Consider the following 11,104-nt stretch of genomic DNA (forward strand, 5'->3'; position numbering starts at 1 on the left):
AATGGGAAGATGAGATTAGGCTTAAGTTTGAATAATGTATGATTAATTTAGAGGTTATAGTTCTCCTTAATCCTAATTAAGCACATGTAATGTAAGAGTATAGATGCTTGTTTGGTGTATAACTCTTGAATAATGAATCTTTGAAAGGTCAAATTTTTGGTTATAGGGACTAATTAATTAGATTAATGTTTGTTTGGTTACAAAATTGTGTGACTCGTTTGAGACAAGAAAGAAATAAACATCAACCTTGTTTGGCTGTTGTTAAAATTTTCAGGCAGGTGGGTTTTGTGACCAGCCAGGTGGAGTTCTGCTTGAGATAACGGTAGGCATTGTTCTGACATTGATATCGAGTGGATAAAACCGGTGTTGAATATCGAGTTCGAGGAGGATCTTAATCACTTCTTCGACTAAGACAGCTCTTCTTGTCCATCTTTCAGCCATGTCTTGGTGATTAATCCTGTGACATGGCCATATTGCTAGCCTTACTATATGCAAATCTTCCACATCTTTTACTACGATTTTGGCTTGTGGGTACCAATACTCTGGCTTGCTGTCTATGTAGCTACATTTGCATTATTTAGTTAGCAAAAAGGATCAGCCAAACACGGTATAAGAACGAGCATAGAGCATTAAAGGGTTTAGTCTTACTTTGATATTCTCTGCTTGATCACGCTGATCTTTTCCATAGGAGTAGTAATGTGGACACAGAACTCTATTGCATCTCCCATGTCCGGACTCCGGTAGTAATTGTTGATTGATTTCTGCCACAAAAGACTATTCGGATACATAATCTTGAGATTGTCATATCTCAAGAACACGGTAGTGAGTATGTTCATTTCCTCCACCACCAACTGTATTTAAATTTAAATAACCTTTTGTTAGCCAATTAATAAGATTCTTGAAGGTTATATATATTGCAAAAGGCGCAGGAACATACCTGTACGTTGTCAATCTCACAGCGATCACCAACATCGTAAGGATGCACGATGAACAAGAAGATGATGGACTCAAAGACGGTCTTGACTGTGTTCCCAAAGATGAAGGCCAAGAGTACAACTTGTGAACTTACAAAGAGAAGTACCTTGGAGGATGCAATTTCAAGAAGGACAAGCCATATGACTACAATGACAATGGCAGTGACAATATTAATCATGTGATGGAGCTTGTTCACTGCTGTCTTGGTGTCGTTGAGTGTCAGGGCAAGAGCTCTTCGCTCTCTGAAAGCATTGACCTAATCAAAGTCAACAACGGAGTGATATATATACACAGCAGAAATTAATCTGATGAATCTTTTTTTGTCTAATAAGGTCTATGCAGAAGATTCACAATTACCAGCCAGTTCTTCAAGGCTGATTTGGTAATCCTTTTGTTCTCTGGTGCACCTTCGAAGAGTCCCATGGTCTTCATCGCCTCGTCTTCCCGCAAAAATCTCATCAGATCCTCCAGGTAAATGTACCTAATTGTCATTCAGATATGAGCTTATTAGCGGAAACAATATTGGTGCTAATAAAGAAGGAAATTAACAGATGTTGGCTCACTTTGAGCCACGTTGAGATATGTTCTTAAAAATCTTCCTTGCAGCTGATTTAGCTTCTTTTTCACTCCTTATCTGTCGAGTGGATTCATCTTCGTATGTGCTTTCAAGCATCTGCTCATCCAATGTGGTGAGAGAAACATTTCTCACAATCTTCATTAGCCTCTTCATGTTCCAAGCCGAGATGTTCTTGTGATTCATCCTGTGAAGGTGCTCCATACTGATTCCGTTATCAGTTGTTGTTTTCGGAATGATCGGGGAGAGCTTCGGATTCATCACTCTCCCACTCTTTCCCGGTGGAAACGCAGCCGCGCAAAGATCAGGTGGTAAATTAGCACCAGCGTTCTGCATCTTGAAGATCTCATCTTGTGCTCGCTCTTCCTCTTCCTCAATCCTGCTCATCTCAATCATAGGAGGACCGGACAAGGTCTCGATGACGTACTGGTTAAACAAGGCTTCTTGAATCCGATCAAAGTAAGTACTGACGTGGAACGAAGAGGCCAGAACTTTAACCACTAGTGTCTTGATCAACCACAAGATAGTGCTCAACAAGAAACACACCAAGATCTTGGTTACGTAAGGAAGAAACCTACTCTTTGTCTCTCGCTGTACTTTCTTGTCGAACAAGAAATGCCAAGCGAGAAGGACTAAACCAAGCCAGAGACAGTTCTGAACAGCTCTACGCACACCATACACAAAGTAAAGAACCCGCTTTCGCAAAAGGAAGTTTCTTTCGATAAAAAAGACAACGATCTGGATTCCCCAACCAGAAACCAACCTCCCACATATAAGAACAAGCAAAAACACTTCCCATTTCCAAAGATGAAGGTTCCAAACTCTCACTTTCTTCCAAGACTTCATCGACAAACTACACGCCAATGCAGCTATAATAGCGACTAAACTAAGCCACTCTAGCAACGTTATGGCGTCAAACTTCCCTCTTTTATACTCATCTGGTACGTCTTCGTCCGCCAACGGATCATCTTCTTCATCAATATCACCAAGTAGCCCTGATTTCAACTGACCCGATCTCCAACCCGAGTAAGGCGTATCCTCCTCTCGTGGCGGATCTTGTAGCCTAGATCTTGTCTTCACTCTAGATATAAGCTCTGATTTCCTCTGAAACGACATGTTCGATGTAGATCTCACAACTTCATCCTCCTGCTGCTGAGGCTGATCTTGATTCGTCCGCATTGTCTCGGACGAAGAAGTAGTACTCGAATGAGAAGACGAAGAAGGAACCGAACCAGCGATATAGGTACCACCGGCTCTACGAACGTTGAAAGAGACTCTCAATTCTCTAGACGCGTCAATCGAGTTCCGAGCCGTTGATGCAGGCGTAGGCATTGTTTGGTGACTTACATCATCATTATCTTGATCCACATCAAGTGTGATCTCTTCATTTCTCACTCTCCATTGTCGATTCACAGGCTCTCCTCCTCCGGCCACCATCTTCGTTGGAGACTCTTCTATTATTGGCTTCCCTCCTCCGCATTGCGTGAAATCAAAACTACCGCTTAATCTATTGCTTTTTCTATTAAGAGCGATCGGATCTTTAACACTGGTTCGTGGTGGTGCCGTGTGATCCGAGGAAGTTGATGCTGTGTTGTCTTGCCAGAACTTGTAGCTTGCGTCACGTTCCACCGGTGCATCACGCCCGTCGTCGTCGAGGCTAGAACGAGTGCTCTCTAGTTTGGGGTTGTCTACCATGCCTGAATGATCGTAACGGTGATGGTGATCGTGATCGTGGAGGATCGGAAGATTTTCAGGGCTTGCCTCGCTTTGATCTCCGGGGCTTTTAATTTGCTTGTATGAGCTATGGGATTTGAAGGAGTTTCTAAAATCCATTTCAACATAATACTAATTATTAATTCTACAAGAAAAAATTTTGCGTAACAAATTACGAATTTTTAGAACGAAAAAAAAAAAAAAAACAAAAACTTCGCCGAGTGTTGTGTTGCATGGCACAACAGCTAATTACGTTCATTAGTAATAAGCGTTACGTGTAATCGCATGGGATCATAAGCAAAACTATTACATTGTTTACGATTAATATATTCTTTTTTTCTTTTGTTTACTATGATTAATATTGGTATGAGAGATTCAAATGTTTATTGTGTATCAATTAAAATTGGGAAAGTTGCAATTTAGTACATTAAACCAACTCTTAAAGGTTAAAACTAAACCCAAAAAAATTAAAATAATATTTAATACTTTTAAACCAACTCTTAAAGGTTGACAACAAAAAGAAAAACAAACTCTTAAGCTTCTTTAAGACAAAACACAACACTTTCACTAGATACATATATCCTTATTCAAATAATTAAGACCAAAAAGTTCAAAAAGCTTGAGATGACTAGAACAACAACAAACAACAATTCAGAAGAAAAAAAAAATTGGTGTTACACTTACACATATACCTTGAGTATTTATTTAATCAGTCTTCTTCACTTACGTCTTCTTCACTCTCTTCTTCTGCATCTTCCATTTCAACATCACCTTCATCTCCTAGGATCCACTGTTCAAGCTCGTCTTCTTGTGCTTCTATGTGTTGGTGTATGTCAGCAGAGTCCCAGTCGTCTTCCCCGTCATTTCCAAGCTCTTCTCCGCGGCAAGAGACCTGCAATTGTGGTCGTCTCCTTGCCAAAGCATCTACGATATCTCTGTTCACACTTCCTGTGATTCCTAACCATTTAAGCCTCGGGAAAAACGGTTTCTTTAGCCATTTGAATGAGAGTTGCGTGATGCTACCACAGTCATAAAGATCCAACAGGGACAAGCTACTTCCAGGACATTCGTCTTCGTGAACCCGTGTGGATGCAAGAGCCATAACCGAGGGATCACCTATGAGTCTACACTCTCTTAGTTGCAGTTTTGTGATTGGGGCTCCAGATTTCGCTAGTGCAAAAATGGCACCATCCGTTAGATTAGGAAGATTAGACAAGTCGAGTTCACGCAACGCCATTTTTGAAGATCCATCAAATAAGGCAGACATGAACTTATCTGTTAGGTTTCTGCAACCTCTAACAGATAAAGAAACTAAGGAGGCCAAAACTCCCCCTTTCAGGTACGAAAGCCCTGTGTCGCTTATATCAGTACCATCAAGAAGTAAAACCTTCAGTTTTGGCAGATGAGATACAGCTTTTAAGGTTTCATCCCTCAGGTTTCTGCACCCTCTTAGGTCAAGATTCTCCAGCTTGAGACTTGACGCTAGCTTTTGAATAGCGTGGTCCGTAAGAAGATGACACCTTCTTAAGCTAACATGACTAAGTGATAGAGTAGTTGCTAAGATGTCATGGAAGACAAGATCCGTCAGTTTAGGTCCATGATATATACTAAACTTGGAGAGGCTAGCGCAAGAGTGCAGAATAGTCTTGAAACCAGCATCTGTTACACGACAAAAGCCACCAAGACAAATGCTTTCCATGCCCAAGCATTTGTCAGCAAGAAAAAGCATTCCTTGATCACTAACTCGCCGGAAATAAGTAGGGTGAAACTCCTGGCTACGGATTAAAGAGAGGTGCTTCAGCTTACCGTTTTGATTAATCTCATGAAGCCCAAAATCCGTAAGGTCTGACAATTGCCTTGGATCCTCAAGGGGAGCATCTCTTATGTCCAAATCTATCAAAGACGTAAGAGATTTCGATATTGCCTTAACCACAGCATCAGTAATACAATCCACTGAGAGACGCAACTGCTGCACATTTTGCAGCACAGTAGATGCAACTCGGTTGCTGTCTTCCCCCGACATTTCAGTTGGAGTGAGTAGTTGAGTCATCATCCTTGACGAGATGTGTCCTAGCTCCAGATGGGTGAGTTTATCAGAAACCAACCCAAAGATACGACCATCACCAGGACGCAGATACAATGAGAGGTCAAACATGAGTGCTAAAACCTACCAAAACAACATATATGACATGATTCCATTACAGAGACAAACCAAAGCACGAAATGATACATTTATACCATCAAAGGAAGCAAAAGGTTGAGTAAGGAGTCAAACCTCTAAATGGGAGCAGCCATTGAGTAAATCTTCCAAAGCACAACGGCTAATGCTTCTACCAACTTTCTCTGCTACTGAACCCAAACAGAGAAGCCTGAAGTTTCAGGAACAATGACAAATCCGTCAAACACAACAGTGGAAAGATTCAGATTCATGAAACAAAAACTTCACACCTACATACCTTAAATCCTTGCATTTCCTACCAATTTCAGAGATGAGATCGCCGCTGAAATCTCTACAGTTGTGAAGTGAAATCTCCCGTAGAGAAGGACGTGCCAATATGTCAATAGCTGAGTTACCAAGTCTTCCACAATCAAGCTTGAGGCTTGAAAGTTGTTGATTTGGATACAACAATGGTCTAACAGTTTCCATTGACAATGAAACATTCTGAAACCCACAGCAACAGAGATCAAAAAGACAAAACTTTTTATACAATCCAAAAACCAAAGCAACAGAGAATTAAAAAAAAAACAAAACTTTATATACAAGTTTAGTCTATGATTCAAATCCAAATCAAACCCTTAGAGCAACTCACTAACTTTAACTATGCTTACTATGTGAGAGACTTACGAAGACGTGGAAGTTGGGAGTGAAGGTGAGGACACGAGTGACACAGCTCTGAAGTGTTTTGCAAGTAGAAGCCAACGAGCAGAGAGACGCAACATCGAGTTTCGTCATGATAGTCTCCAAGAGAGCCGCCGGTAACAGATCCAGGGTTCTTCTCTCGACATCGGAACCTTCAACATCGCCGCACACGACGGTGGTGGTGGTGGCGGTAGCCATAAACGGAGGCTCTCTTCTTCTCTGATCTATATCAGTTGCGGAAATTGTGGCGATCTCGTTGTGTGTTCTCATATTATTATTTATCTGAAATTTTTTAAGATTCCAAATGCTTTCCTCTGATGGCTCGATCCATTTTTCAAGGACGACAATAAAATATTGATATATTGATACAGAACGTCGAAGTTTTGTACTTGTATGCTCATTCAATTTATTTTGTCGGTTTAATGTTCGGTTTTTTTGGTTGTGAGAAACAAGTTCCAAATTAAAACCGAACCTTAATTTCGGTTTGTTGAGTTTGGTTTGGTATATTTGATCTATACTATTAATATATTAATTAGTGAGTACACTTACAACTAAAAAAAATATAACATATATTCATGTTGCTAAACAGACCCAATTGTTTACATAATTAAAAAAAAAAAAAAAAACTTCCTAAAATAATGGTAACAGTTTTTTAAAAAATAATTGATTAACTCTTTTTATACATGACTGATACACTACTTAGATTGTGTATCTATTTTGGGATATGGGTATAACCATAAATAATTAATTTCGAATATATTAAGTTTTCCAAATAGTTTTCTAAATTAAATATTAAACATTTATAGTTTTCTAAAAACAATTAGTTGTGTGTTAAATTAGATTCAAAATATTCCAGTATTTTAGGAAACTATATCAATTATAAATGATACATTCCTATATTTTATGAAATTATATTCATTATGGGATAAAGTTTATTCAAAATGATAGTTTTCCTAATTTTTCACATTAAATCTTCAAATAGATCTTAGAAATGAATCTAAACAACCAATTAATCAAAATCTTGCCAAAGAGTTTTAAATTTTAAATTATAACGATTTGATTTTAGATTTTATCCATTAATTGTATATTCAGTTTTTATTACTTTTTTGAACAACCTAAACAATTGAAATAGATATATCCTAACAAAAAAAACAATCGAAGTATATATATTAAGTAGATTTTATGCTTACATATGTGATTATATTTTAATGTATAATACCAAAATCATTAAAATACAAATTGTTATAATTGATTGACATTAATTTTGATGATTTATATTAAACATAAATTGTTTAATACACTTCCCATGTCTATCTCTATATCAGATATTTTATCAGAAAATAGTTAAAGTTTGCGGGTTTTATCTATAGACCTATTTATTTCAAATATCATGAAAGAGCCTGACGATAACAGGTATTTTGGGAAATAAAAAACATGATCTAAACCATTTTTGATATAAATACTTTTGGGTAACCAGACCATATAAGAAAATTTGGATTGCTAAATTCAATTTGAAACATTCATTGGTAATTAAATATTTTGGGTTAAAGTTAGAGATCTATTATTAGGTTACTTTGGGGTTAATCCGTCAAAACATTCATTGTGAATGTGTAATTATTATTAATGCAACTTTTACAACTTTTGAAAAGTTTTTTTATTACTTCTACATGATCAAATTGAATTGCATATCGATAAATATTCATGTGCTATTTTGACTCATTATTTTTATTCTTCTTTTATTTTTAACCAAACTAATAATAATATTATATATCTTTTTAACTTCATTTTTTTCTATCAATACTCATTGTAATACTATTTAGTTCAAACACATTACAAAAATATGATACTCTTCGTGATCGATCAAATTATAGTGAAATGAAAAAGAATATTATATCCATAGTATCTATATATATTAATATTACCGTGCTGATTATTTATTTTTATTATATCAAAACTTATTATATTACTATTTTATCCAAACACATTATGTAACATATTCTAATTTGTTACAAGTCATATGTATCTGAAAATTTTCCCTCTTGTTGTAGTATAGATCAGGTCTCATCGAAGATGGATATAAATTTGGAGATTATCGCTTGAGCATCCAAATTAATTGACAATATTAGCAGAGATGACAAAGACCATATTGGAGACAGTGTGTAAACATCGAATTTGATGGAACTATTATCGAGTGAATCATCTGACTTTGGTAGTGTCGATTTCCTCCGGTGAAGATACCAATTGTTTTTTGTCGTTTCATTTTTTCTTTTGTTTTTTTTTTCTTTTAATCAGAACTTTAACCAATACAAAGAATGAGTCTCATATAATTTTTAACATACTATCCATCTAAAAAATAGAATGAACTTCTAAAATTATGGCCCCCAAAGACTTTGAATTGAATTAAGTTAGACTAATTTATATTTTTTTGGGTCAAAATTTAAATATTATAGGTCTCTTATTATTTTTAGTAAAGTACAAAAAAAAAATATTAAAAAACCCCGCACGTAAGTGCGGGTCGATCCCTAGTTTGATTTAAATTTGGTTCCGGTTTCGACTCGGCTTCGTTAAACTTGTGTAGTAGAAATCAAAGAAAATAAAAAAATAAATTAACTATAGGTTTGTTTATGTATTATCTTAACTTTATATAAACAAAAATACTAGAGAAAAAACATAGGAATGTTACAAATTTACAATAAAGATAAGCAACTACATCTATACACACAAGCAAATAAATAACTAGTTATAATTGAAAAAATGATAAAAATTAAATATATGTCTATTAAAAAAGTCTTAACTTATGTATTTCCTCTTTTTTTTCTGTTAGTTCAGGATTTGATGGTAATAATTTAAATTAGTTAATTTTTTAAGATTAAAGATTCATCTTGTTACTAGTAAACTTTTTTTTTTCCTTTTAGTTAAGATTTTATGTTGAATTTATATGAACAAATGTTATTAATTCGTTGAACTAAATTATTTCCACTTGATTTAATGATGAGTGATGACACTAATCTTTGGTGGAATCTCAGATTCATGAACACATGAAAGTTGAGATCTGATTGTTTAACTAACATCTTAGACCAGGTTTGTATATCCACTCTAATTACTTTTATCCTAAATCGTAGGACATCAGAATAGATAATATTTCTGAATATAAATTTCTATATTTGTCATTCGATAAAATTAATATATAATTTATAATGATCCAAGTGGTTTAAAATAGTAATTTTTCTTTTAAAATATTATTTTAGATATCTGTCATCTATATTTGCAAGTGGTTTAACCTAGTGATTTTATCTAAGATACTAGATATTATGGTTTGCTTTTTTGCTTTTGTTATGGTTTACTTTATAACAACAATAATATTTCTTTTATTTATGAACTTCCAATATGTATGATAAAGGATGATGAGAATTGCAACAGTTAAATCTACACAGTTTGCTAGAAATCGTGTGAGTGAACAAAAGATGTGCATTATCATCATCAACATTGGTCATCAGTTCTTTTTGCCATTATCATCACTATCATCATTAGTAGTATGGCTTGTTTGTTCATGGTTTTTAAGTATGAATTGATTTATATACAATATTAAATTAAAAGATATTAAACTTAGGATTACACATTATTATTTTATAATATTAATCTTTTTATTCTCCAGTGAACAATTTATATATTGCTATTTCCCAAATTTTTTACATATATTGCTATTGTTAATTATTTAAAAGATACAAAAGTAATAATTATAAACAAAACAATGCGTAAATATATATTTTCTATTGGACTCCATAAACCTACATATTGTTTTCTTTATTTTTATTAATCCATACCTTTACCCATTATAAGAACCCATGGTAGGTAAAAACAACTCAGCAAACCAACCAAATAGTAGGAACCCAACTGGTGCTGTTTGCAACTTACTTGAATCAATCAAGGTAGTCAGATATAGGCTCGACATCAATTCCACAATCCTTTGCACGTTTCTCCAGTAAGTCTGCATCGTGGATACGTTGAGCTCCTGATACTTTTTATTGGTTTAATTAAAAAATATTTGTATTAAAAACTGTTTTTTAATCTGAGACTTTATTTCCACACTACTCATACTCTTTGTAACTATTCGAATAAAAATAATCTTTGTGATTATTTGAAGGTGAAAGTGTTTTTCTATATCAGAAAAAAGAAACAAAAATATTAGGAGTGATCAAAATGACAAATTTTAAATAAGATACCATAGCTCAGTTATAAATTTATGATATAAGATCATATCTTTTTTTTAACTGAGGTGTATTTATTTATTTTTCAGTTTTGTAAATAATGATTTTAATAAAAGATATTTGAAATTTTTAAAATACATATCTAAACAATATCTGCATATTAAAATAATTTCAAAAATACTTAAAATAAAGAAATCTGTTATTAACTTTTGTATTATTAAAACAATAAAATATTCTATTATTTATAAAAGATACCAAACTTTGAAATCATTTACAAAAACTGAAACAACTAATTAAAATCATTTGTTATAAAGGAAAAATGCCAAAAAAATCCCGAAGTTATTTTTATTTGGAAGTTTAATACCCAATGGTTTTGGATTGGAATAAAAATACACTAAATAATAAAAACGTATCATTTAAAACCCAAAATAATAAGTGTTGTTATTTCCATACCCACGATTTTTCAACAAAATAAAAATTCCAATTTTACCCCCGGTTATTAAATTAATTATTAGTTTTTAATAATAAAATTATCGGTTTTCTGTTAACCATTTCATACCGAAAATTAATCTGGTTATTTCTCTTCTTCTTCTTCCTCTCATACCGGAATCAAATTAAAGAGCATATAATTAAACCGAAATAAACCGATTGATCATTATATAGTTTTTGTTTTTTCATATAATCCACTTTAATTGGCTAGAGAGAGATTGTAACGGTGTCGTCATCGCCAAACGATTGATTTTTGCATTTTGAGAGCTTCTTCCAAAAAAAAGG

General features: G+C 34.1%; 2 protein-coding genes across 3 annotated transcripts; both read right to left on the reverse strand.

The window, feature by feature from the left end:
- Nucleotides 263-3,382, reverse strand: LOC104747502 (mechanosensitive ion channel protein 8-like). Of its 2 annotated transcripts, XM_019236964.1 has the most exons (5): nucleotides 1,539-3,382; nucleotides 1,333-1,456; nucleotides 938-1,231; nucleotides 649-851; nucleotides 263-562 (listed from the first exon to the last, which is right to left on the reverse strand). In XM_019236964.1, the coding sequence occupies exons 1-5, from the start codon at nucleotides 3,380-3,382 to the stop codon at nucleotides 271-273; spliced, it is 2,757 nt and encodes a 918-aa protein (XP_019092509.1). In that variant the 3' UTR covers nucleotides 263-270. The 2 variants fall into 2 exon arrangements, with proteins under 2 accessions (XP_019092509.1, XP_019092510.1); XM_019236965.1 differs by lacking the exons at nucleotides 263-562; nucleotides 649-851 and having other exon boundaries at nucleotides 1,063-1,217.
- LOC104747504 (F-box/LRR-repeat protein 10-like) lies at nucleotides 3,770-6,467 on the reverse strand. The gene is made up of 4 exons (XM_010469149.2): nucleotides 6,108-6,467; nucleotides 5,719-5,924; nucleotides 5,538-5,631; nucleotides 3,770-5,429 (listed from the first exon to the last, which is right to left on the reverse strand). The coding sequence occupies exons 1-4, from the start codon at nucleotides 6,390-6,392 to the stop codon at nucleotides 3,972-3,974; spliced, it is 2,043 nt and encodes a 680-aa protein (XP_010467451.1). The 5' UTR covers nucleotides 6,393-6,467; the 3' UTR covers nucleotides 3,770-3,971.

This window comes from Camelina sativa, chromosome 15 (assembly GCF_000633955.1).
Source record: "Camelina sativa cultivar DH55 chromosome 15, Cs, whole genome shotgun sequence".
Classification (NCBI taxonomy): Eukaryota; Viridiplantae; Streptophyta; class Magnoliopsida; order Brassicales; family Brassicaceae; genus Camelina; species Camelina sativa.

Excerpts from the sequence above, each read along its gene's own strand:
- LOC104747502 (XM_019236964.1), bottom strand. The coding sequence starts at position 3,382 with ATGGATTTTAGAAACTCCTTCAAATCCCATAGCTCATACAAGCAAATT. Across the intron at positions 1,457-1,538 it reads ATATCTCAACGTGGCTCAAA|GTACATTTACCTGGAGGATC; the intron begins GTGAGCCAACAT and ends AATGACAATTAG. Across the intron at positions 852-937 it reads GTGAGATTGACAACGTACAG|TTGGTGGTGGAGGAAATGAA; the intron begins GTATGTTCCTGC and ends ATTTAAATACAG.
- LOC104747504 (XM_010469149.2), bottom strand. The coding sequence starts at position 6,392 with ATGAGAACACACAACGAGATCGCCACAATTTCCGCAACTGATATAGAT. Across the intron at positions 5,632-5,718 it reads AGGAAATGCAAGGATTTAAG|GCTTCTCTGTTTGGGTTCAG; the intron begins GTATGTAGGTGT and ends CTGAAACTTCAG. Across the intron at positions 5,430-5,537 it reads ATGGCTGCTCCCATTTAGAG|GTTTTAGCACTCATGTTTGA; the intron begins GTTTGACTCCTT and ends TTGTTTTGGTAG.